Here is a 27,530-nt window from a genome sequence, read left to right on the forward strand (position 1 = left end):
ATGAAAACTAATTCCCCTGCAATAAAGCCATTGCCAACTACACCCATGAAACCCTCAGCCCATAAAACCAATAGCATCTCAATGGCATCAAACAATCTGAGGAGCATAAAACAAGGCCATAAAAACATCAAAGGGGAAACGCAGGCCAAGTTCACAAAAATGTAACAGCTAAAAGATGGGATAACATTTTAGTTCAAAGCCTGGTGAAGAGAAATGGCTTTATTTTGGAATCTCAATGCTAATGGGATAGGTGCCAGGTGCAAAGCAAAATATGTATTCAAATACATAGGTGAAGGTAGTTCCCTGTGCAAGCACCAGGTCATTACTGACCCATGGGGTGACATCACATCCCGATGTTTACTAGGCAGGCTATGTTTATGGGGTGGTTTGCCATTGCATCCCCAGTTGTCTACACTTTACCCCCAGCAAGCCAGATACTAATTTTCCAACCTTGGAAGGATGAACGGCTGATTCAACCATGAGCAGGCTACCAGAAACTGTACTGTCAGGATCAAACTCAAGCTGTGAACAGAGCTTTTGACTCCAGTGCTGCAGTTTACCACTTTGCACCACGGGGCAGGAAATCGCAAACCACCCCGTAAACATAGTCTGCCTAGTAAACGCTGAGATGTGATGTCACTAGGGTTGCCAACCTCCAGGTACTAGCTGGAGATCTCCTGCTATTATGACTGATCTCCAGCTGATAGAGATCAGTTCACCTGGAGAAAATGGCCACTTTGGCAATTGGACTCTATGGCATTGAAGTCCCTCTCCTCCCCAAACCCTCCCCTCCTAAGGCTCCGCCCCAAAACATCCCACCAGTGGCAAAGAGGGACCTGGCAACCCTAGATGTCACCCCATGGGTCAGTAATGATCCGTGCTTGCACAGGGGACTACCTTTACCTTTCCCCCCCTCCCAAACGGGGACCTAAAGGGGCTTAGAACGTCATTCTCTCCTCCTGCATTTAATCTCACAACAGCCGGGAGGCCGAGAGGAACTGACTGGCCCCAAGTCATGCAGTGCCAGTGAGCAATTTGGTGGCAAAAGCATTGGTACCCAAAACAACCTAAAGAGAAGAGTGAAAGGTCAAAGGATTGGAATGCCTTCATCAGGGGTTTGGGGAGGGGAGGGACTTCAAAGCCATAGAATCCAATTGCCAAAGTGGCCATTTTCTCCAGGTGAACTGATCTCTATCAGCAGGAGATCAGTTGTAATAGCCAGAGATCTCCAGCTAGTACCTGGAGGTTGGCAACCCTAATCTGACTCTGTGTAAGGCACTTTCATGTTGTCATGAGGTTCAAAAAACTCTGAGCTGCATGAGACAGAATGGGTTATAGGACAAGGCGAGAATGGTAGCCTGCCACATGGAGTCTTCATGGGAACCACACAGCTTTGTGATACCTAGGCATTGCTGAGGCATGACTCTGACAAAGACACCAGACATAGGGCATTTATGCAGGGCTGTTTCCCTTGCAGTCACCCCGCTGACTGCTTCGGGTCTTCCTTTGGATTATGTATGCCTTTCCTGTCCGTCAGAGGTCCCCTCGCTCTCCCTGCGCATTTCCGTGCATTTTGCCCATATATTCCAGATACTGTTTTAGCCATAATCCGGAAAATACAGGCAAAATGTATAGAAACGCACGAGGAGTGTGAGGTGACCTCTGACTGTCGGGAAAGGCATGCATAATCAAAAGGAAGCCCCAAAGCAGTCGGCGGGGATGATCGCGGGGAAACAGCCCTGTATAAATGGCCATATTCTGTCAGGAAGGAATCAAGATCATTGTACAAATAGACTTAGGCTTATACCTGCCATACTTTCTACCACAAAAAGGGAAAATAATAGGTTCTTTGTCACTTCCAGGAGCAAGCTAAATGTTTCTGAGAACTGAGGTGGCATTCCTGAACTCTTTCTTCTCCCTTATCTTCCCATCGTGCATGTGCAGTTAAACCAAGTTACGCTCAGGTTTCTCAACCTTCAGCTGCAGAGGCCAGTACCAGGAGGAGGAGGAGGAAGAAGGAGGAGGAGAAGGAGAAGAAGAATTGATTTTTATATGCTGACTTTCTCTACCACTTAAGGAAGAATCAAACCAGCTTACAATCACCTTCCCTTCCCCTCCCCACAACAGACACCCTGTGAGGTAGGTGGGGCAGAGAGAGTATGACTAGCCCAAGGTCACCCAGCTGGCTTCATGTGTAGGAGTGGGGGAAACAAACCCAGTTCTCCAGATCAGAGTCCACCGCTCCAAACCACCGCTCCTAACCACTACACCACGCTGGCTCTCATGAAACCATGATAACAATGAGATTGCATCCTATGTGCCTCCTTATAAAGTGTGGGTTGGGCCTCAATGTACCATAAAAACGAAGGAAGCCGAGACACAGGTATGAAAAGATATGGTGCGGTGGCTTCCCCCTTAGAAGATGCAAAGTCCACACCCCGGCATCGATTTACCATTTGTCGTTCCAATATGTGTTTAGTAATATTTTATGGTCTTGACACTCCAGAACGGAGTGATAATGCCTGTTTGAATCAATCTGGGTCCCGACCTCCCTTCGTGCTTTACAGCTAGGAATGTTCAACTTCTTCAATGATGGCCCTTGGCACTGACATAAAGAAAACACCAGAGACGCCAGCCACCCAGAGAGAGAGCCATTTTTCTCCGGGAATACTGGAAATGTTCCGATGACCTCGGAAATGGGAACATTTGCTCCTTCGTAATCCATCTCCTAGCCAGGTCTACGAGTGTATCCAAGGAGAGGCAGGATCTGTGTGAGAACATGTTGGAGCTCCAGCAACTGGAACAACAGGAAGTTCTATCCAATCCCACCTCCGTTGACCTGCAAAAGGGAAGTCTTGCGTCACCCTTCTTGGGACATTCGTGCGCTGCCCCTCTCTCTAGAATGCGCACATCTCTATGGTGGATCAGGCCTAACACATTAAGAATCTCCATTGAGAATTGCAAGAATCAGCAGAACTACTAATTATCGACTAACTGAGCTGATGCTGGCATTACTGGAAGCCTCGGTACATAGTCCAAGGATTTAAAAAAATAAAAAAATAACCTCTTATCTTTCCAAGGAGTTGATTGTGCTGGGTTTATTCTTTTAAACAAAAGGAAATTGATTGCACAACTTAATTATTTTATATCTCACACATGGCAATAAAACACAGTGAAGTGCTCTGACGTGAGGATAGATTTTTGACTTGGTTTCCATCCTGGGCAGATGGCCGACAGATCCCGTCTTGCCATGGGCCATCCGTTGACATTGATATTAAGGGGTTGTTTTTCTTACCATCTTGAATCATTTGAAAGCCAAGACTAGAGAGGTTGGTTCTAGCAGCTCCTGGCAAATGGTAATCCAGTCGGAGGACTCAATTGAGGTCATAAAAGGGGGGGGGAGAAGACCTCACATTGGCTTTGACTGCTCCTATTATTTGCTTTATTAAAGGATTTATTAGGTTAAAGTAGGCCTCCCTGTTAACGGGGTTGAATCAGAGTTCAGGCTGTTTGGCAGTGAAAGAAGCTGACAATCCGCTTTTCTTGGCCCCAAACCTTCCTTCTGGAAATTGCCTCTCCCTGTGTTGTCAAGCTTGCTTGCTTTCTAAACGTGACTGTTTCAGAATAGGATTACATTGTGTAAATAACAACTTCATCATTCATTTCTCCACCGGTGGCATTGTTGCAGGAAGCCTATGAAATGCTGCGTAAGCCTTCGCTGTTACCTTGGGCAATAGACATCGATTGTGGATTCCTTCCAGCTCCAAAGCTCTACACCTCCTTGTGATGCCGATCCAAAATTTATTACCTGCACTGGTTGCCTCTAACTGCTGCTCCCCCTCCTCTCCAGCGTGGTGTAGTGGTTAAGAGCAGCGGACTCTAATCTGGAGAACCCGGTTTGATTCCCCACTCCTCCACTTGAGCAGGGGACTGTGATCTGGAGAACAGGGTTTGATTCCCCGCTCCTCCACATGAGCAGCAGACTCTAATTTGGTGAACCAGGTTGGTTCCCCCACTCCTCCACATGAAGCCTGCTGGGTGACCTTGGAATAGTCACAGCTCTCTCAGAAATCTCTCAGCCTCACCTACCTCACAAGATGCCTGTTGTGGGGAGGGAAGGGAAGGCAACTATAAACCGGTTGGAGACTCCTTATAGATAGAGAAAAGCGGGGTATAAAAACCAATTCTTCTTCCACACTTCCTCTACCACTTTTGCCATCTAGATTAGAGATGCATAGGCTCACAATAGGGTTGGCAACCTCCAAAAACAAATGATTAAAAATCCCTAAATTACCTTTTGTTGGTAATGCTATTTGGTCTCTTGACACAGTGTAGGACTCCACATTTCTTAATCCAGCCCCGTGTCAATTTCGGCAGAGTTTTGTGAGACCTAGCTTTTAAGTCATTCCTCCTCAGAGCTGAAAAAATGTCATTTTCTAGCAAAATGATGTCATCATCAACAGGGTTGCCAGGTCCAGGCTGAGAAATACCTGGAGATTTTGGGGGTGGAGCTTGAGGAGGGCAGGGTTTGGAGAGGGGAGGGGCCATGGCTGGGTGGTAGAGCCTCTGCTTGGCCTGCAGAAGGTTCCAGGTTCAATCCCTGGCAACTCCAGTTAAGGGATCAGGTAGCAGGTGATGTGAAAAACCCTTTTCTGCCTGAGACCCTGGAGAGCTTCATGTGCTCCTCTAGCTGTGATACAAAGAGGGTTTGGGTTACCCCTTTGTTGTCTTGAGAAGGGATTTCCCTTTGGTGCAAAAGCTGTTTCCCAAAAGCAACAGCAGGGAGCACGGCTGTGGAGGGGCAGAAGGCAACTCCAGGGGGCTTGAAAAAGCAACTCCACTTGAGAAACAAGAGGTTTACATTTGGAGCAGGACTTTTAGGGGAGGGGCTGTGGCTCAGTGGTAGAGCATCTGCTTGGCATGCAGAAGGTCCCAGGTTCAATCCCCAGCATCTCCAGTTAAAGGGACTTGGCAAGCAGGTGATGTGAAAGACCCTGGAGAGCTGCTGCCGGTCAGAGTAGACAATACTGACTTTGATGGACCAAGGGTCTGATTCAGCAGAAGGCAGCTTCATGTGTTCATGTGACTTCAATGCCATAGAGACCAATTGCCAAAATGGCCATTTTCTCCAGAGGAACTGATCTCTGTCACCTGGAGATAAGTTGTACTAGCGGGAGATCTCCAGCCACCACCTGGAGGTTGGCAACCCTAATTATCAACCATGAAAGATTTATTTTAGAAGTGGTCATGGAAAAGAAGAAGAAGAAGAAGAAGAAGAAGGATTGTTTTTATATGCCGACTTTCTCTACCACTTAAGAAGAATCAAACCGACTTACAATCACCTTCCCTTCCCCTTCCCACAACAGACACCCTGTGAAGTAGGTGGGGCTGAGAGAGCTCTAAGAGAACTGTGACTATCCCAAGGTCACCCAACAGGCTTCATGTGGAGGAGTGGGGAAACCAACCTGGTTCACCAGATTAGCCTCCGCCGCTCATGTGGAGGAGTGGGGGAATCAAACCTGGTTCTCCAGATAGAGTACACCGCTCCAAACCACCGCTCTTAACCACTATACCACACTACCTTACACTGCAGGGAAAGAAACACGATGAGGGTAGAATTCCACAAAACACTTTGTGCCTGGTGAAGAAAAACAGCCACCTTGGAACATCTCCGGGCCTGCACTTTTCAAAATGTTTACTCAAGGATTGCCATAAAGCATACACTATTGAACTGTGGATGCAATCCACGTTGATTTAGACCAGGTCTTATCTGCAATTCTGCATCATATAATCATGAGCCTGGGCACAGGACTCCAAAGGGACACGAGAGAGAGCCATAAAGACTGGGTCGTTCCTACCGCCCAACCTTCCATTAGTATTGAGAGGGAATAGGGGGCGGGGGGTTAGGTAATGATTTGTCATCCTGAAAGCTTGGGGCAGTCGAACGGGAAACCCTGCCTGTGATTGACAGCAGGGCTGTGGGGGCCCTGCCCGTCTCTGTTGACAGTAATAATGAAGCTTTGTCAATCCCTAATGGACATGGAAATGCCAGATTACACCGAGTCTCTCGACTCTTCGTACACCATGCTGGAGTTTGAAAACCTCCGGGTGCTGCCCACAAACTCATCAGGTGAGAAGGGCTCTTCGGTTTCCCCTCTCCAATCAACTTCTGTTACCTTTGCTCAAAAATTGCCCTTTTGGGGGGGACAAGGTGGAGCTTGGTCGAAGGGTGGAAGGTGTCACGGTTTGTGCCGGTGAACTCTCTGCCTTGTTTAGAAGCTGGAATTTATTGAGGTTTTTAATATGGTAGCCCGGGGCTTCTGTTGAAAAGGTTACTGTCTTATGGCTTACGGCTCCAAATGTGGAAATTTGACAAGTGGAATTTGCTCAGAAAGCCTGCCTGTCTCCCTCCCCAGAAGTCGCCATGATTGTGTTCACATCTCAACACGACAAAATAGTTACCGACAACAATAACTATTTTATATCACGCTGGGGAAGGATATACTGTTCAGATATTGTGTCTCAAGGAATATATGAAATATTCTACATTCTATACTGTTGCCAGTTCATGATTCTGCACTGAGGAAGCGGTTCCTCAGTCGAACAGGCTTCCTAGGGAGGTGGTAAGCTCTCCTTCCCTGGAGCTGGGTATGTTTAGCCTGAAGAGGAGACAACTGAGAGGGGATATGAGAACCATCTTCATGTACTTGAAGGGCTGCCATATAGAGGAGGGTGCCGAGTTGTTTTCTGTTGCCCAAGAAGGTAGGACCAGAACCGACGGGTTGAAATTAAATCAAAAGATTTACCGTCTAGACATTAGGAAGAATTTTCTAACAGTTAGATTGGTTCCTCAGTGGAACAGGCATCCTCAAGAGTTGGTAAGTGCTCCTTCCCTGGAGGATTTTAAGCAGAGGCTAGATGGCCACCTGTCAGCAATGCTGATTCTATGATCTCAGGCAGATGATGAGAGGGAGGGCATCTTGGCCATCTTCTGGGCATGGAGTAGGGGTCACTGGGGCATGTGGGGGGGGAGGTAGTTGTAAAATTCCTGCATTGTTCAGGGGGTTGGACTAGATGACCCTGGTGGTCCCTTCCAACACTATGATTCTATGATATTCCATAATTGGGACAGAATGGGATGTATTTTTCAAAGTTTCTTGAGACAGACTTCTAATGGAGAACCAACCACTTTGACATAAAAGCTTCTCCACTCTTTGCCGCCATTCCTCATCCCAACTCCTAAAACTATCTTCCCTAGAACAAGTAGCCAGTCCGGTTTTCTCATTCTTGTTTGCATGTAACATAATGGGGGAGGGGGGTGGGATGAAAACCTTGAAAAATAAGGAGATGCTTTTTTGTGTGAATACAACACATAAGACGGGTTGGAAGTCTGGAAATTTTAGATGACATCTTTCCCATAAGGCTTCTTCACTTTAGAGGAACAATTCATTTTTACGGTGTATATGGTTGGCCCTCTGTGATCCTACCATTTCTGGGCAAGCCACCTGCTTTCCCTCAGCAGTTCACCTGCGGGTCAGATTTTCCTCCCAAGATGAATTTTTAAAGTGAATTTGGAGGTCGCTGCTTGAGTGGAAAATCCCACAGATTTTGAGGCATGGGGTGCGGGGAGGAAGAATTTTGATATGATTAATGACTTTCTCAGAAAGGTTCTGCACCGTGCTTATTTGGTACAAAGAAAAGGTAGCTGTACTCATACGTAAAGGTGCAGAGATTGCCACCGATTCCCCACTCAGGACTTGGAGTACATCAGCACTGCCCCCCTCCAAAAAAAAAAAAAACAACCCCGGTTTGGAAGATCCCTTTTTCTACCAAAGTGAGAAACAAGTAAGGACAATAAGGTTTTTAAAAAGAATCCACTTCTTTCATGACTTTAAAATAATCCCGTCAATCGCTTCTCTACCTTTTGAGCTAAGATCAAGTGTGTAAAATAATCCCGTCTATAATTTTAATTATCTAATTTTTTTCCATACTGTGGAAATAACGTGCTCCATTTTCCTAAAGGTGAAGGCTATCTCAGGTTGGCATTGATCTATTTGCTGACATGTTAATAAGTAAACCGGCCTGCTCAGGAACTAGCTGTTTTGAAATTGGCCTGTTTGTCTTGGGTAAGCATCCTCTTCGGGAAATTGTCAAAACAGCTTTGAGCAAAAAAATAAAAAAAATAAAATAAAACCAAAGCTTCCAAACTTGGACATATTTCATGAGCAAAGATGTCCAAATGGTTCTGGTCTATCCACAGAGCTTTGCAAAACATTACAGTAGAGAAATGGCCACCATTTTATAGCATCTAAGGGGCAGTTGTAGGGTTGCCAGATCCCTCTTCCCCACTGGTGGGAGGTTGTTGAGATGGAGCCCTAGGAGGGCAGTTATGATAAAACTAGGGTTGCTGACTCAAGGTTGGAAAATTCCTGGAGATTTGCGGGTGGAGTGTGGGAGGGCAGGTTTTGGGAGGGGAGGGCCTCACTGGTGCCATACAGTATACCCTCCAGAGCAGCCACTTTCTTCACAGAAATTTATCTATGTAGTTTGGAGATCAGTTGTAATTCCAGGAGATCTCCAGTTTTGAATCTCTCACCCTCCGTCTTCAGCAGATGACCCCACGTTCTGGTACGATGAGAGAGGGAGAACAGCTTCATTTCCATTCAACTTAACACCTGCCTCTCTCCTTGTTTCTTCAAAATTGCCTTGTTACAACTTTGGCAGAAGTGTTGCATTCATTGGATCTGCGTTGCCAAACGGCTCATAAACAGATGGTCCCTTATGAGAGAACATTCCAAATATTTTCCCCAATCCTAAAAGTTCGCCATGACCCTTTGCAAAGCTGCGCGGAGGGCCCCAGCTGTGCTCTGACCCTGGGCGGTTGCCCGATGGAGCAAGTTCAGCCTTATTCTGAAGCTGCACTGCAAGCAAGACTGAGCATCTTGAAAAGTGTATAGCTTTGGGTTGCCAACCTCCAGGTGCTGGCTGGCGACCTCCTGCTATTACAACTGATCTCCAGACGACAGAGATCAGTTCCCCTGGAGAAAATGGCCGCTTTGGAAGGTGGACTCTTCGGCATTATACCCCACTGAAGTCCCTCCCCTCACCAAACCCCGCCCTCCTCAGGCTTCACCCCCAAAATCTCCAGGTATTTCCCAACCCCGAGCTGGACAACCAGCTTGTTTCCATCCCATTGGTTAACACAGTGGAGAAGCTCCATCATTAAAACAATCAGGATGCATAGGATTGCCAACTCTGGGTTGGGATATTCTTGGAGATTTGTGGGGAGGGGATGAAGTCAGGGGAGGGCAGGGTTTGGGGAGGGGAGGGAACTCATCAGGGTATAATGCCATGGAGCCCACCCTCCAAAACATCCCTTTTCTCCAAGGAAAAAAAGTAAAGGTAGTCCCCTGTGCAAGTACCAGGTCATTACTGAAGAAGAAGAAGAAGAAGAAGAGGAGGAGTTGGTTTTTATATGGCAAATTTTTCTACCACTTAAGGAAAAATCAGACTGGCTTACAATCACCTTCCCCTCCCCTCCCACAACAGACACCCTGTGAGGTAGCTGGGGCTGAGAGAGTTTGGAGAGAACTGTGACTAGCCCAAGGTCACCCAGCAGGCTTCATGTGGAGGAGTGGGGAAACAAATCCAGTTCACCAGATTAGCCTCTGCTGCTCATGTGGAGGAGTGGGGAATCAACCCCGGTTCTCCAGATCAGAGTCCACCGCACCAAACCACCACTCTTAACTACTACACCACTACCAACCCATGGGGTGGCATCACATCCCAATGTTTACTAGGCAGACTGTGTTTATGGGGTGGTTTGCCATTGCCATCCCCAGTCATCTACACTTTACCCCCAGCAAACTGGGTACTCATTTTACCAACCTCAGAAGGATGGAAGGCTGAGTCAACCTTGAGCCGACTACCTGAAACCGACTTCCATCGGGATTGAACTCAGGTCATGAGCAGAGCTTTGACTGCAGTACTGCACCTTACCACTCTGCACCATGGTGCTCACTCCAAGGGAACTGCTCTTTATTACCTGGAGATCAGTTGCAGTACTGTGAGATCTCCAGGCCCCACCTGGAGGCTGGCAACTCAATGCAGTATGTTGAATTAGATGTTATGGAAGGAGAGAGAAGTGGGCTCGAGGCATCTGCATTTAAAATAATTCTGCACGTTTCCACAAAAAGCTACTGCAATAGAAGCAACAAAGCCCATCCCGCTGAGTGCTGACTATCAATTACACATTTTCACATCGAAACATGAGGCCTTGTAAAGAGCAACTATAGACGCACTTCCTCAAAGCATGATGGAGTTGGAAGGACAAATTCATGTCCTCCAAAATTAGGTTGTAAATTCTCGACCTCCACATGGTGCATTTGTCCCAGCCAAAATGCGTGTGGATCTTGGACCAAGAGGATGATTTTTCTGCCAAAAGATTCTGGTCACAGATTCATCTCAAAGACACTCCAAGTTTTTTTTAAAAAATAATAATCTAGGAATTGCTTACCCCAAACATAATCCAGTTTCTTAGATGGCATCCTACTGCTATTGGTCTCTGGCTAGAACTGGAGAGGTCTGGGGTAAAATTCAAAGATTTGTCATAGCAAAGTACTTTCTTCTAAGGATCTGAAAATAATGTTTGGGATCAAAAACCCCATGCTGCAATAAAGCTCTGATGTACTGCACCTAGCAAGATGCAAAAGTTTTACTTCTAGTGAAATCTACCCAGAGATTCTCTTCAATTAGGGAGAACATTCTTAACAGTGTACAGCAGGGGTGTTGAAATCAATTGTTACGAGGGCCGGATATGACATAAATGCCACTTGGTCGGGCCGGGCCATGCCTTCCCAGTCCAGATTGAGTGTGGGGTAGGGTTTCCAGGTCCCTCTTTGCCACCGGCAGGAGGTTTTTGGGATGGAGCCTGAGGAGGGTGGGGTTAGGGGATGGGAGGGACTTCAATGCTGTAGAGTCCAATTGCCAAAGTGGCCATTTTCTCCAGGTGAACTGATCTCTATCGGCTGGAGATCAGTTGTATTAGTAGGGTGGCCGAACCACCAGGTACTAGCTGGAGATCTCCTGCTATTACAACAGATCTCCTGCCAATTGGACTCCATGGCATTGACGTCCCTCCCCTCCCCAGACCCCACCCTCATCAGGCTCCCCGCAAAAAACCTCCCGCCAGTTTGAAGAAGTACCTGGAAACCCTATGTAATAGCAGGATATCTCCAGCTAGTACCTGGAGGTTGTTGGAAATCAAACAAAATCACTAGTGCCTTACAAGGAAGTTAAGCAAAGCAAGAGTAGGCACTTATGGCACAAAAAGCACTACAAAAGAATGCTGAACAACATGTTTGTAATGACAAATTAAACAAACAATACAACCAAGAACAGAAGGAAATTCCTGTTACATGTGTAGAAAAGTCACCACGTTCCTGCAGTGTAGAGAGGTAAGTGAAGTGACTAAATATCAAAGTCCTGGAATGCCATGAGTAGAGAGAAAATAGGCTTCCGGTAATGAGTCCTATTTCGCGGGTGCTTTGTCAATTCAGGCAATACTGTGACGTTCCGTGCGTCAAGGTTCCACGGAACATACGTTCCGGACAAGAAGGCATATAGCCTGACAGTACTAACGGATGGTGAATCTGCGTCATCCTGGAGGTTGGCAACCTTAGAGTGGGGGTTGGCTGCCTCGACTGCCTCACGGGCCGGATAAGAGCTCTCAGGGGGCCAGATCCGGCCCGCGGGTCTTATCTTTGACACACCTCTGATGTAGAGTATAAAAGCTTTCTTACACACACGATGGAAGTCAGCCTACTTATGACGTAGATGGCGTCGTTTCTGGCCATCTTTCCAGTGTCCTTATTTTCCACCCTTCACTAGGAAGCCTGACCGACTCCGTTTTGTTTTTGCAGAAGCCATTGCTTCAGAGTCACCCAACGGCAGCTTGCTTGCGAATGGGATTAGCTCGCTGTGCGCCATCTGCGGAGACCGCGCCACTGGGAAACATTACGGCGCCTCCAGCTGCGACGGCTGCAAAGGGTTCTTCCGAAGAAGTGTCCGAAAGAATCACGTCTATTCGTGCAGGTGACTGAGGCTCGAAGGGGATTCTGGGGATTTCCCAGTGGTGGCCTCTAATCTGGAGAACCGGGTTTGATTCCCCACTCCGCCACATGAGCGGCGGACGCTAATCTGGTGAACTGGGTTTGTTTCCCCCACTCCTCCACATGAAGCCAGCTGGGTGACCTTGGGCTAGTCACAGCTCTCTAAGAGCTCTCTCTGCCCCACCTACCTTCACAGGGTATCTGTTGTGATTGGGGGAAGGGAAGGTGATTGTAAGCTGGTCTGATTCTTCCTTAAGTGGTAGAGGAAGTTGGCATAAAGAAATCAACTCTTCTTCTTAACTCCAGCCATATCTATGTATAGGGTGGCTTTCAGTGCAATCCTATGCAGAATTTTTGGTAGGGTACAAGCTTTTGTGAGTCACAGATCACTTCTTCATGAAAGGTCATATCCTACCAGAACTTTTGTTAGTCTTTAAGGTGCTACTGGACTCTTGCTCTTTTCTACTGCTACAAACACGGCTACCCATCGTAATCCTATACTTACTCCAGCATAAAACCATTGAAATAAATATGCTTAGACTGGAGTAGCTCTCCTTTGTATTGCACTCAGTTGTGATTTTCTAAGACCGAAAATGTACAAAAGGGCCCCTTGGAGGTTTGATCCCCAAGTAATTGTGTCCCTTTGGGATTGTCTGAACTAAAGAGTTTATATGTCATCAAACCATGTGGTTTTGGTCAATGACATCACAGCTCTAAGAGAGGGGTCTCAAAACTGCAGCTCCAGAGCCGCATGCGGCTCTTTGGCCCGTTGAGTGCAGCTCTCTCCCCTGCTCTTGTGTCCGCTCACGCCGGCAGCCGGGCTGCGGAGCCAGCACGCATGAGAGAGAGAGAGAGAGAGAGAGAGAGTGGGTCTCCCTTTCCCTTGCCCTCAATAGTTGGGAGGCTAAAGCCTCCCCTCCCCTCTAGCCGCGCGATTGCTGGGCGGGCGGCTCGGTGGTTCCTGCCCCCCCCCGCCTATCAGCTGTTGGACGGGGCGGGCTTCCTTTGGTAGACCTGGCCTCCGGCTGAGTCCCATTGGGAGGCCATGTCTACCCACTGGCTTTCTTGGCAGTAGACCTGGACTCCGAGGAGGGGAAAAAAGTCCCCCTTCAGAGGCCAGGTCTACCAATTGGCTTCTATGGGCCTCTGGAGGCCAGGTCTACTGCCAAGAAAGCCAATGGGTAGACCTGGCCTCCCAATGGGACTCTGCTGGAGGCCAGGTCTACCAATAGGCTTTTATGGCGGTAGACCAGGCCTCCAGATGAGGACTCCGGATGGGGAGGGGGAAATGGCAGGGACTTACAATTAAATTTTTATCAATAAATAAGATCACTATTAAGTATGATATCAAGTTTTATTCAGTGTACCTATAGTTTAATTAAGACTTAAAACTTAAGTTTATTAAGTTAATAAACAGTGTACCTACCTATTCTAGCTGTATCTGAAGAAGTGAGCTGTGGCTCACAAAAGCTCATACCCTACCAGAAAATATTTTTGTTAGTCTTTAAGGTGCTACTGGACTCTTGCCCTTTTTGACTACTGCAAACAGACTAACACGGCTACCCACTGTGAATTACCTACCTATCTAGTTTAAGTTTAAGAAATTTGGCTCTCAAAAGAAATCTCAATCGTTGTACTGTTGATATTTGGCTCTTTTGACTAATGAGTTTGCCGACCCCTGCTCTAAGAGGATGACATCACAGCCACTCATAAAAAGTTGGTCATTCCTAGAGATACCATTGAATTTCAAACCCCCCTCCATTTTAACTCGAAAATACCTGTTTTGACCATTTTGACTCCTCATGCAAATCAAAGTCATGAATCTTTGTTTTTGCACTGTTTTCTGTTTCGTTGTATTGACTTTAAAGACTGGGAAATTCCTGGAGATTTTGTGGAGGAGTCTAATGAGGGTATGGTTGCCAACTTTGGGATGGGAAATTCCTGGAGATTTGGGGTTGTATCCTGGGGAGACTGTGGTTTGGGAGGGGAGGGACCTCAGTGGGGTATAATGCAGCCACACACACACCCCAAATCGCCATTTTCTCCAGGGGAACTGATCTCTGTTGTCTGTAAATCTGTTGTAATTCTGGGGAGGGGCTGTGGCTCAGTGGTAGAGCGTCTGCTTGGCATGCAGAAGGTCCCAGGTTCAATCCCCGGCATCTCCAGTTAAAGGGACCAGGCAAGTAGGTGATGTGAAAGACCTCCGCCTGAGACCCTGGAGAGCCGCTGCTGGTCTGAGTAGACAATACTGACTTTGATGGACCAATTGTCTGGTTCAGTATAAGGCAGCTTCATGTGTGTTCATGTGAGATCTCCTGGCCCCTCCTGGCGGTTGGCTACTCTGTTTTCAGATATCTGCCAAAGGGAGCTATGAGTCTTGAAAGCTTGTACAACAAAAATCTTCTTGGTCTCTAAGGTACTACTGGACTTGAATCGAGATTGTTGAAGGTTTAACAGATGTGAAATTCCTGCATTTGCTGTTGGGGAGGGGGAAAGTAGGGAGGAGTTCCTTTGCCAGCAAGACCCCAAAACTACAGCAAGTTGAGGAGAGGGTCCCACTTTAGAAGTGTGAGGAGGGCTGTGTTAATAAGAACAAGGAGGCCCGGCCTGGAATCGACTGGGGAAATGTTCAAGGCTCCACCTCTGTCCTTTTCCAGGTTCAGCCGACAGTGCGTGATAGACAAGGACAAAAGGAATCAGTGTCGATACTGCCGGCTAAAGAAATGCTTCCGGGCAGGAATGAAGAAAGAAGGTAGGCAGCATCTCCCCACTATCCCCCTGAATCTGAATCTCACGTGTGCTCAGATAATTGGCCTTGTAACCAGGAGCTGGTCACTGCCTCCGGCCGAGTCTGTGAAGGAGTCATGCTGAGTCATGCTGAAATGCCACATCGGCAGATTCCTTGGCAGCGCCGTTTGCAAGGGCAGTGCTGAATCACAGCGACGTGGAGCTGGCTCAATTTCTGCTCGGGGATTTTAGGCCACTGCAAGGGACTCGACTAGGGTTGCCAACCTCCAGGTACTAGCTGGAGATCCCCTGCAAATACAACTGATCTCCAGCCTATAGACATCAGTTCACCTGGAAAAAATGGCCGCTTTGGCCATTGGACTCTATGCCATTGAAGTCCCTCCCCTCCCCAAACCCCACCCTCCTCAGGCTCCACCCCAAAAACCTCCCATTGTCGATGGCAAAGAAGGACCTGGCAACCCTACTGAAGCCCTTGCGCGACCTGAAGCACCTTCTGCCACGAGCAACCGAGCAGATGCTTCTGAAGCAAACAGTGTCCTCCACAAGAGCCAAGCCACACAACACCCACCCATCCCGGCCTCCAACCACTGGCCAATCTGAGCAGAGAGACAACCCCTTCCCCAAACCGTCAATGACCGTAAAAGCTTGTTGACAAAGGATCTCACGGGCACGTCTAACCAAAGTTTGGGAAAGTTACTGATTTGCCGCCTTTGACGTAGATGTGGCATCAATTGTGACATGTATTGATTTTTCTCTCGTCTCCATCCCCCGGTCCCACCACTTCACCCACAGAAAGGACAGGAGGCTGGGGACATGGAGCAGTTTGGATGATGGCAAACACTGTCCTGTTTATCTATGCTGGGAGGTGCTGTCAGGTTTTACCATGGGATGCTCAACACTTTCAAGGAAAGGGAAGCTCGGAAGATGAAGCATCCAGCCACGTTCTGCGAGTGGCAGGAAATATGTTTGTTTTAGCATCCGATTCTCTCCCATTCATCCCCATCCCCAGTCCGGTACATCCCACACTCTTCTGTGACATCACTAGGGTTTCCAGCTCCAGGTTGGGAGATACCTGGAGATTTTGGGGGTGGGGTCTAAAGAGAGTGGGGTTTGGAGAGGGAAGGAACTTTAAAATGCCATAGAGTCCAATTGCAAAAGTAGCCATTTTCTCCAGGGGAACTGATCTCTTGCTGGGTGACCTTGGGCCAGTCACAATTTCTCAGCCTAAGCTACCTCACGGGGCTGTTGTGAGGATAAAATGGAGGAGAGGCGAACGGCATGAGACACGTTGGGTCACCCCTGGAGAGAAAGGGCAGGATACAAATGAAGTGAAATAAATCAATCAATCACCCATGTGCTAAGTACACCCATGAGCTGAGTGTGAATTTGAACCCAAGCCTTCCCTAAGTACAAGTGCACCACTGCAGACTCCAGGCCCATGCTCTGATCCTGACTTCTAAGAAATAATAGGCCCAGTCAATAACCTTTAAAACAAATTGCCCCAGTGGGGAGAACGAGCACAATCCACCACCCACTCATAACTTAATTTTAGTGTCGGTAAAATATTAACTCTCAAGGGTATGTGAAAGCATTTCTTCCAAGGTATCTTTTGTGATAACGCTGAAATCATCTAGAGAGCGCCACACTGTGCCGTCCAGTTACATTTGAGGGCCGCTATCAGCAGAAATGAGAAAACTCTGAAATACCTGCTATAAAATTCCTTGGGAGAAACTCACACGAGATAAACCAAGAGCCTTTCCCCCTCTCTCAGATGGGCTGTGATTCTGATAGGAGCATTAAGAAAACCCAGCCTGACCGGGATAGGATGCCAGCTCCGGGTTAGGTAATACCTGGAGAATTACCTGTTTCATGTGCATGGGTATAGGGGTGGGACAGGTATAATGACCTCACGAATCCATTGCTTTGATGGGGTGGTTCAGATGAAGTTCTGAGGTGGGGGGTCCCCAACGTGGCAGCCATGGGTGACTCAGTGCCTACTGATACATTTCCTGGTGCCCACCAAGTGTTTTTAGAAAGTGGGTGGAGGCTAGGGTTGCCATCCTCCAGGTGGTGACTGGAGAGCTCTCAGGATTACAACTGATCTCCAGGTGACAGAGATCAGATTGCCTGGAGAAAATGGCCACTTTGGAAGGTGGACTCTATGGCATTATACCCTACTGAAGTCCCAACTCTTCCCAAACCACACTCTTCTCAGGCTCCACCCCAAAATCTCCAGATATTTCCCAACCTGGACCTGGTAACCCTCGTTGAGCCCCTACCCATAGAGTCCAATTGCCAAAGCAGCCATTTTTCTCCAGGCGAACTGATCTCTATTGGCTGGAGATCAGTTATAATATCAGGAAATCTCCAGCTAGCACCTGGAGGTTGGCAACCCTAGTTGGTCCTAATAAAGGTTATTATATGGATTGGGTTCTTGGTTTCTTGGATTTTACATCTGGCCTGTTGAAGAGTTCTGGTAAGCATGAAATCTTGCAAACTGTTCTGTGCCATTGGATTGGTCCTAATAAAGTTTATTATATGGTTTTTGTTCTTGGATTCTTGGATTTTATTTTTGGGCTGGCCCAATTGTAAACAATTTCTTTGTATCTTCCTAAATCCCTGCTTGATTCCCACTTAAGGGCTTCCTGCTTCAGCTCAACTGTGCAAAATGAATCTTTGTGAATCTCACAATTTTGGTTAATTTGATCAGCTCCGGAGTTCCAGCTTCACAGAGTTCTTAGCATTTGACCTGGAAGAACGAAAGCTCAGTGGAAAGTTATCTAAACCTTGGAAACGGGGTTGCAGGTCATACCCGTGATCTGTTGGGATCTAGCCAAGCCAGCACCTACTTGAGTCTAGGGTTGCCAGCTCCAGATTAGGAAATACCTGGAAAATTTGAGGGTGGAGCCTAAGATTAGGAGAGAGGCGGGACCTCAGTGAGGCATAATGCCATAGAGTCAAATTGCCAAAGTGGCCATTTTCTCCAGGTGAACTGACTTATATCGCCTGGAGCTCAGTTGTAATAGCAGGAGATCTACAGCCACCTCCTGGAGGTTGGCAACCCTATGCATAATTCTCTTCCTGTCTCCCTTGCAAGCTGTGCAGAACGAGCGCGACAGAATAAGCATCCGCCGAAGCAGCTATGAAGACAATGGGGCTTTGTCTATCACCGTGTTGACCCAAGCGGAGGCGATGGCCCACCAAGTAAGAAAATTTTCACTCTTTCTCTTCTTGAATAACTAGGGTTGCCAACCTCCAGCTACTAGCTGGAGATCTCCTGCTATTACAACTGATCTCCAGCTGATAGAGATCAATTCACCTGGAGAAAATGGCCGTTTTGCCAATTGGAGTCTATGGCACTGAACATTTTGGGGTTTCGAGCACAGGCTGGAGCTTCTGGACGAGTGATTAAAGTCAGTGATAACAGACGCCTAAGAATAGATGCATCTAAGAAAAATCCCCAGTGTCCTGCTACTACCAACTCTGATTGGGCTGGGTGGTCTAAACAAAATCATTTCCCGCTTTGGTTTGCTTTCTGATAGAGAAGAATTCTTAGCATTAACCCACACGGTCATTAAAAGAGTTATGATCTATCGCCACCTTCTGGACAAAGAGGACATTTGTCGTTCTGTGAATACCTGGGCAGCTAGATGTGTGTGTGTATTAAGTGTTGTCAAATTGCTTCCAACTCATGGGGACCCTATGAATCAGTGTCCTCCAAAATGTCCTTTCATTAACACTCTTGCTCAGGTCTTGCAAACTGAGGGCTGTGGCTTCTTTTATTGGGTCAATCCATCTCTTGTTGGGTCTTCCTTTTTTCCTGCTGCCCTCAACTTTTCCTAGCATGATTGTCTTTTTGAGCGACTCTTGTCTTCTCATAATGTGACCAAAATACGATAGCCTCAGTTTAGTCATTTTAGCTTCTAGGGTCAGTTCAGGCTTGATTTGATCTATAACCCACTGATTTGTTTTTTTTTGGGGGGGGGGGCAGTCCACGGTGTCCATAACACTCTCCTCCAACACCACATTTCAAAGGAATCGACTTTCTTCCTACCAGCTTTCTTCACTGTCCAGCTTTAACACCCATACATAGTAATAGGGAATACGATTGCATGAATTAATTTAATTAATTTTGATGGACTCTGTTTCTGTGGCTTGGAATAGCTCTACTGATATCCCATCTGCTCCTGGTGATTTGTTTCTCCCGATTGCTCTCAATGCAGCTTTCACTTCACTATCTAAAATTGTAAGTTCTTCTTCAAAAGATTCTTCTTTTATCCTTTCATCTCTTCTGTATAGTTCTTCAGTGTATTGTTCCCACCTTTTCTTTATTTTGTCCTGTTCAGTTAATGTATTTCCATGCTGGTCTTTCAGCATGCCTAACCATGCTTTAAATTTCCCTTTGATTTCTTGGATCTTGTGGAACAGATCTCTTGTTCTTCCTTTTTTGTTGTTCTCTTCTATTTCTTTACACTGGTTATTATAATAGGTCTCTTTGTCTCTGCGTGTGAGTCACTGGAACGTTGCACTTAGACTTTTGATTTTATTTCTATCACCTTCTACTTTTGCTTCTCTATCTCTGGCAATTTTAAGAGTTTCCTCAGATATCCATCGAGGTTTTTCTTTTCTTTTGGCTACAGGAACAGTCTTTGCACATTCTTCCTTGATAATATCTCTAGTTACCACCCATAGTTCTTCAGATTTACATTCACTTGAACTCAGTAATGCAAATCTGTTCCTTACATGGTCTTTCAACTCTTCCGGAATATTGCTTAGATTGTATTTTGGTGCTATGAATGTTCTGGTATTTTTCTTAAGCTTTATCTTAATATTCGATATTAACAATTCATGATCTGTACCGCAGTCGGCTCCTGGTCTTGCTTTAGCTGAGAGAATAGAGTGTCTCCATCTTCTGCTTCCAATTATATAATCTATTTGATTTCTATACTGGCCGTCTGGTGATGTCCATGTAGACAATCATCTATTTGGTTGCCTGAAACATGTGTTTGCAATGAACAGATTCTACGAGGCGTTCTCCTGCTTCATTCCATGCTCCTAGCCCAACATTTGATTCTGCTTTGTTTCCTACTTTTGCGTTCCAATCAAGGAATATACAAAAGTTGAAATTAAAAATACTTAGTAATAGGGAATACGATGGCATGAATTAACATGATCTTGGTGGGCAGCTAGATAGCCTTATTTAAGGAGTGTGTTTGTGTGTAGGGGGTGTGTTCAAGAGGCAGAAAGTGGCCAGATGTACTGTGTTGAGGGGCCTGTCTCACTCAAGTACACTCCATCTTTTTGCTTTCAGTATTCGGCTCTTCGCCCAGTACATAGTGCCGATATCGCCATGAAGAAGATCGCAACAATCAACGACGTGTGTGAATCCATGAAACAGCAGCTCTTGGTCCTTGTCGAATGGGCGAAATACATCCCAGCATTCTGTGAACTTCCACTGGACGACCAGGTGAAAAAAAGAGAAGCGTGGCAGAGGTGGCTTTGCATTCGTTCTTCGAAAGCCAGTTGCAAAATAGGCGAATGTGATTTTAGACTGCCTTTGTAGAAGCACGGCTCCCAAGTCCAGAGCAACATCTGTTCTATACTAGTCCGTGGGAGACGGTTGTCCACATCAGCTGCCGCTCTTTAAAAGGGATGCAGACAAACTGAGATGGGTTCAGGCTCAACAAAAGAGTTTCCATCTAGACATTAGGAAGAATTTTCTAACAGAGCGGTTCCTCAGTGGAACAGGCTTCCTCGGGAGGTGGTAAGCGCTCCTTCCCTGGAGGTTTTTAAGCAGAGGCTAGATGGCCATCTGTCAGCAATGCTGATTCTATGACCTTAGGCAGATCATGAGAGGGAGGGCATCTTGGCCATCTTCTGGGCAGGGAGTATCAGTCACTGTGTGTGTGTGTGGGCGGGGGGAGGGGAGGTAATTGTGAATTTCCTGCATTGTGCAGGGGGATAGACTAGATGACCCTGGTGGTACCAACTCTATGCTATGTCCAGTTTATTTACTTATTTGAAAGGTTTCTGTGCCACCTGTTCAGATTTTGCTCAAGGCTGCATACAAATTAAAAAGACAAGCAGCATAAAAATCCATAACAGAAGACTTGTTAGGACTTGTCTTCCATACCAGTGACCATCCTCACCACCTGCTTCTGAACTCATTCCAATTTGCTTACGTCGTTCTTAAAGTATGGTGCCCAGTATTCACCACAGGACTCCAGGTGATCATACCCACATTCAAATCTGAGCTGCAAAACATTTCAAAATTCAGAATTTCAGTTAGAAATTTAAGAAATCCAGCACCTTTTTTATTTTGAGAACATTTTGACACACACATGGCACATGAAGTTGCCCTATACTGAATCAGACCATTGATCCATCAAGGGCGATATTGTCTACTCAATCTGGCAGTGGTTCTCCAGGGTCTCAGGTAGAGGTCTTTCACATCACCTACTGCCTCAGCCTTTTTAACTGGGGATGCCAGGGATTGAACCTGGGACCTTCTGCGTACCAAGCAGAAGCTACCGAGCTGCATCTTCTTCCCAGTATGAACACATGAAGCTGCTTTATACTGAATCAGACCATCGGTCCATCAAGGTCAGTATAATCTATGCAGACTGGCAGCAGCTCTCTAGGGTCTCAGACAGAAGTCCTTCATATCACCTACTGCCAGATCCTTTAATTGAAGATGCTGAGGATTGAATCTGGGACCTTCTGCATGCCAAGCAGATGCTCTACTGAGCCACAGAGGAGGAGGAGGAAGAGAGTTGGTTTTTATATGCCGACTTTCTCTACCACTTAAGGGAGAATCAAACCAGCTTAAAATTACCTTCCCTTCCCCTCCCCACAACAGACACCCTGTGAGGTTGGTGGGGCTGAGAGAGCTCTAAGAGAGCTGTGACTAGCCCAAGGTCACCCAGCTGGCTTCATGTGTAGGAGTGGAGAAACCAACCCAGTTCAGCAGATTAGAGTCCATTGCTCCTGACCACTGCTCTTAACCACTACACCACGCTGGCTCTCCAGAACTGCAGCTTCCAATATATAAGGCAGCTGATTCTTCTCTCTTTTGTGATTTGCAGGTTGCCTTGCTGAGAGCCCACGCCGGGGAACACTTGCTGTTGGGAGTGGCAAAACGTTCTATACCGTACACTGATTTTCTGTTATTAGGTAATGTCATTCATTCCCATTCCTTGGGCTTTCTATTTTTTATTTATTTTTTGCAAGATATCACTTCCAGATCTTTCTCTGCCTCTTTTTTAAAATTTTATTTTAAACATTTCTATGCCACCTTTCCACCCAAATAGAGTCCTGACTTTTAAAAATTATTATTCTCGTTCATTATTGCTGTTATAACAGAACTGTGGGTCTCGAATGTCTCCCGTAGCTACCTAATCTAATTTCCTACACTACTGCTGCATTCATCATTCCTCCCACTTGCTTGCGATAGACTAGTTGATATCAGGCTGGCCTGCTCTTTACCTCCTGGAGTTTGTTGAAAGCCAGTGTGGCATGAATGTAGACGACGGAATAAATACCAGTTCGTTATAAAGTGTCCCATCCATAACAAGAAGTACAAAACTGAAATAATATGAATACCCACTAACTCTCCCCTAGGGTTGCCAGCTTCAGGTTGGGAAATACCTGGGGATTTTTGGGGCAGAGCCTGAGGAGGGCAGGGTTTGGGGAGGGGGGGGACTTCAATGCCATAATTGGCTGTAGTGAGAGAAGAGTTCCCTCCTCCCCCGCATAAAGAAGCATTTAAAGAGCATTTTAAGAACAAAAACGTAGCTATTTGAAAGGAATGGGGGTGAGAAACCCAAGCCTCATTTTTCAAAGCCTTCTGATGAAGCAGGAAGCATTTGAATCCCCGCCCCTTGACACGCTGCTTTGTAATTGGCTGTCTGCTTGCTGTGAGAGAAATCAAGCTTCTGTGTCCCGCGCTTTGCCTTATGCATGGGGATTTCACCCAGCCTGAGCTCAGGGTAGAGGGAAGAATCAGATTAATAGAGGGATGGGAAGTCCCAGGATTTGCAAGGGCTGGTAGCGAGGTCATCTCTAATGGAGGGAAAACTCATGCATAACTCCAAGGAACAACCGAGACAGAAGGGGGCGGGGTGAATGTTAGTGAAAGTGCCCATGCATAAATGACCTTTGTCTTCCTCTTCTCCAGGAAATGACTTCATCATCCCAATGCAGTGCCCGGAGCTAGAAATCGCCCGGGTGGCCATTCGGATCCTGGATGAGCTTGTGAAGCCCTTGCGAGAAATTCAGATTGACGACAATGAATATGCATGCCTCAAAGCGATTATATTCTTTGACCCAGGTACGCTTCCCTGACAGACCGTGGCAAAACGATTTATCACCACAGATAGTGGGAAATTTAAATGGCTGGGGTCGCCAGAAGGTTTCTGGACCTCATGCATCTGAAACTCCCTCTCAGAACAGCTAGATTTGAATCCAGTAGCCCTTTAGAGGCCAACAAGATTTCCCAGATATAAGCTTTTGAGAGTCAAAGCTCCCTTTGTCCGATACCTTTCACTTCTCAAAAAAGTATACCCCCAAAATTTTGTTCGTCTTTAAGATGTTACTGGACTCGAATCTAGCTGTTCTACTGCAGACCAACACTGCTACCTTTAAGGAGTCAAACCAGCTTCCCTTCCTCTCCTCCCAACAAACACCTTGTGAGGTGGGTGGGTCTGAGAGAGTTTGGAGACAACTGTGACTAGCTCAAGGTCACCCAGCTGGCTTCATGTGGAGGAGTGAGGAAACCACTCTATGGCGTTGAAGTCCCTCCTCTCCTCAGGCTCCACCCCAAAAACCTCCCGCCAGCGATGAAGAGGGACCTGGCAACCCTACATAGCCCATTTGCCAAAGTGGCCATTTTCTCCAGGGGAACTGATTTCTATCACCTGGAGATCAGTTATAGTAGCGGGAGATCTCCAGCCACCACCAGGAGGTTGCCAACCCTATTCCAAGATCTGATGAGATCGGGCGAGCCCATGGAAGCAAAACTGACCATGGCCACCATTTCTTTTCCCTCCCAGATTGCAAAGGCCTAAGTGAGTCCGGGAAGGTGAAGAACATGCGTTTCCAAGTGCAGGTGAACCTGGAAGATTACATCAACGACCGGCAGTATGATTCGCGAGGGCGATTCAGTGACATCCTCCTCCTCCTGCCCCCACTCCAAAGCATCACCTGGCAGATGATCGAGCAGATCCAGTTTGTCAAGCTCTTTGGAATGGCACGGATCGACAGCTTGCTGCAAGAAATGCTACTGGGAGGTACGAAACTACAGGGTGTGTGTGTGTGTGTCTTCCTTCCCTTGTCTGTCTTGGAAAACATAGGCAATGGTGCACTGGGTTAAAGCCAGAAAGCAAGATCAGTTTGTTCTAGTGTTGCGCATACTGCACACAAAGCACTTGGCAGAGAGAGAAGAAAATGAATACTGAAGGCTCAGAGCACACAAAAAGAAGGTGGAAAGGGGAACTGCACAGATCTTGTTAAAATAGAATAAAACATAAATACGGTGGAGTCAGGGGGATTCTTGTGTTTGATGTTTGAGCATGAACATTGGCTGAACGTCTTGGTTTTATTCCCTTTCTGGTAGGAACTACCATGGATGTTCCGCAATACCAATCGGGGCCTTCCGGCCTTAACGTTGAGCCTCTTCCAGGTCATATCGTGTTACCCAGCAGCATCGGCTCCGTAATTCACACCATCTCAGTCCGTGGGTATCCAATCTCCTGTCCACTTCACTATAGGAACTGGTCAGATTGCTGGCCGATGTGGAGTGTCATCTGAAGTATGAATATTTGAGCTTTGAGTTTGCACTAGAAAATAACAGGGTCTGTCCTTTCCCCAAGGTATATAAATTGCAAAGGGCTGGAAAGGCTCCAATTTCGATGACAAATGCCAAAAATACCAGAGGCTTGAAGGTTTATATGCATAGAATGGAAGGTTCAACCTTCAACATTCAACACTTTGGGGAGGGACTTCAATGCCATAGAGTCCAATTGACAAAGCAGCCATTTTCTCAAGGGGAACTAATCTCTGTTGGCTGGAGATCAGTTGTAATAGCAGGAGATCTCCAGCTAGTACCTGGAGGTTGGCAACGATAAGGATAATGCTCTTGCAGTCTTCCTGTTCGTGGTCTTCCTAGAAGCAGCTGGTCGACCACTGTGTGAACAGAATGCTGAACTAGATGGACCTTTGGTCTGATCCAGGAGGGCTCTTATGTTCTTATGCGCAGCCTTGAATGAATTACATAATTTGTACGTGACTGCAGATGGGGGGGGTGGGCTTATAGGTGGATTTCCTTCCCATCTGTGCAGCCAAAGGGGGAAAGGTGTGGAAGAGTAAATTCGGAGGTCCAGCCCAGAATCCTTTCATTTCATTTCACTGGGAACAGGAGAAGTCTTATATCACAATCCTGATATCAAAACAGCAGCATTCTGAACATCAGCATGGTGTAGTGGTTAAGAGCAGTGGTTTGGAGTGGTGGACTCTAATCTGGTGAACTGGGTTGGTTTCCCCACTCCTACACATGAAGCCAGCTGGGTGATCTTGGGCTTGTCACACTCTCTCAGCCCCACCTACCTGGTTTGATTCTCCCTTAAGCGGTAGAGAAAGTCGACCTATAAAAACCAGCTCTTCTTCTTCTTCTTCTCCATGCGGCCATCCCTAGGGAAGTCCACAATTCCAGCCTTTCCATATTAAGTCACAAACAGGCAGCCTGTGAAAATAATAAACATGGCCCCAAACCGCAGAACATCACGACTTACTTTTCCCTCTTCTTCCACAGCATCTCCTGAAACGTCCCTTCCTTCTCCTTCCACCAGCACCGGAAGTGAAGATTACAAGCTAGGCCCCAGCCACAGCTCGGAGGCAGCTCCGACACTTATGCCGCAGGCAATTATACCCAAACAGGAGATTCTATAAAGCGGCACCCCACGGAAACCAACCACAAACATACAAGTCTCTGTCTCTGAAATCCAACCAGCCCACCTCTCACACTGGCAAGTCAACCATCACCTGCCGGAACCAGACTTCGGGGCCCTTCCCTGCCACCCAACATTCGGCGGCATTCGGCAAACACCCAAGGACTTTCCTGTCAACCTTCTTTTCAGTGTTTTATGTTGTTGGGGGTTTCCCTCCCCCTAACACCATCTTGTTCCAGCAGATCGATTCTCCGTTCATGGAGCTTAAAACGGTGCCCTCTACAGCGGGTGTCGATTTTTCCCCTTGCTTTTTGTGCGTGTCCTCCCACCTTCGCCCATGTACAGACAGGGCTTAGAGCGCTCACAGGCCCAAAGAAATACAACCAAAAAAAAGGACTAAAAGGACGGTGTATTATAAATTGACATTCCCATGCCCTCCATATTGCCCAACCCCACCCCCCCCCCCCGCCAAAAGAAGCCCATGGAGAAACCACAGATGTTCTACCACATGAGAGAGAGACATATGTACCTCTGTGGCTGCAACTCACGAAAGCCTGATGCAACCATCAATGTACCATAAGACCTTGCTCTCAAGGTTCAGGTGGGATTCCTCCGTTGCTCCGAAGTATTCTGTATACTTTGCTTGCATTGTATTGACATTATTAGCATAATAGACCTAAAAGCCCCATTTCCGAGCTATGTGTAGATTACTACTAAGAATGCTGTACATCAAGAATTGGCAGAGTGCAACCTATTTTCTGTTAAAATTCAAGTACACTCCCATCTGTTGTGTGGTTGTTGAAACAGAATACAAGAGTATTTTGGAAATAATCCAAAACAGACTAAATGGGGGGCGGGGGTGGAGGTTGGCTCCACATAGATTAAAAACAAAAATGGGATTTATATACATCCACTGCTAATACTTGTGATTCACTGAATGGCTTCTCTTCCATTTTTTATCTTATTTAATCACAATTAGGACCGACCATGGTTTGTATAAAAAAATTTAAAGCAGTCGATCCTTGGTACACAAAGCAGTTGAAGTGAATAAATTCGTAAGGCATACTAGACTAAATATCTGATTTAACGTCTTGATATTTTCACCATTTCCTAGTGGCTGGTTGGAACTCTAGAAAGTGACATGGGAGGAGTGTTCACCTAAATTTTATTTATTCGTTTAATTCATTTGTATCTCATCTTTCTCCCCAATGGGGACCCAAAGAGGTTTACACTGTTTGCCTCTCTTCCATTTCGTCCTCACAACCCTGTGGGTAGGGCTACCAGGTTCCTTTTCGACACTGGCAGGAGGTTTTTGGGGCAGAGCCTGAGGAGGGCAGGGTTTGGGGAGGGACTTCATTGCCATAGAGTCCAATTGCCAAAGCGGCCATTTTCTCCAGGTGAACTGATCTCTATCGGCTGGAGATCAGTTGTAATAGCAGGAGATCTCCAGCTGGTACCTGGAGGATGGCAGCCCTACCTGTGAGGTAGGTTAGGCTGAGTGTGTGTGACTGGCCCAAAGTCACCCAGCAAACGTCTATGGCAGAGTGGGGATTGGAACTTGGGTCTCCCAGATACTGGTCTGACACTCTCAACCACTACAGCACACTGGCTCTCTGTACATATATAAAATATGTAAGGTGTGAATGCCACACATCATTAAGCTGACTTGAGTTATATATTTACATACATACACATGTAGTAATGGGATTCACTGAAAGAGAACACAACT

The 27,530-nt window shown here is 46.7% G+C and overlaps 1 protein-coding gene across 1 annotated transcript; it reads left to right on the forward strand.

Annotated features, from left to right (window-relative positions):
* The first annotated feature begins 5,995 nt into the window (after positions 1–5,995).
* On the forward strand, positions 5,996–25,802 carry LOC130488920 (hepatocyte nuclear factor 4-beta-like). The gene is made up of 10 exons (XM_056862601.1): positions 5,996–6,130; positions 11,922–12,093; positions 14,768–14,862; positions 17,956–18,062; positions 20,170–20,325; positions 21,944–22,031; positions 23,035–23,187; positions 23,909–24,145; positions 24,472–24,591; positions 25,666–25,802. Exons 1-10 carry the CDS (start codon positions 6,013–6,015, stop codon positions 25,800–25,802), a joined length of 1,383 nt encoding a protein of 460 aa, XP_056718579.1. The 5' UTR covers positions 5,996–6,012.
* The last annotated feature ends 1,728 nt before the right edge of the window (positions 25,803–27,530 follow it).

Source organism: Euleptes europaea, chromosome 17, assembly GCF_029931775.1.
Source record: "Euleptes europaea isolate rEulEur1 chromosome 17, rEulEur1.hap1, whole genome shotgun sequence".
NCBI classification, from domain to species: domain Eukaryota; kingdom Metazoa; phylum Chordata; class Lepidosauria; order Squamata; family Sphaerodactylidae; genus Euleptes; species Euleptes europaea.

Excerpts from the sequence above, each read along its gene's own strand:
- LOC130488920 (XM_056862601.1), top strand. The coding sequence starts at position 6,013 with ATGAAGCTTTGTCAATCCCTAATGGACATGGAAATGCCAGATTACACC. Across the intron at positions 20,326-21,943 it reads AACTTCCACTGGACGACCAG|GTTGCCTTGCTGAGAGCCCA; the intron begins GTGAAAAAAAGA and ends TGTGATTTGCAG. Across the intron at positions 23,188-23,908 it reads GATTATATTCTTTGACCCAG|ATTGCAAAGGCCTAAGTGAG; the intron begins GTACGCTTCCCT and ends TTTCCCTCCCAG.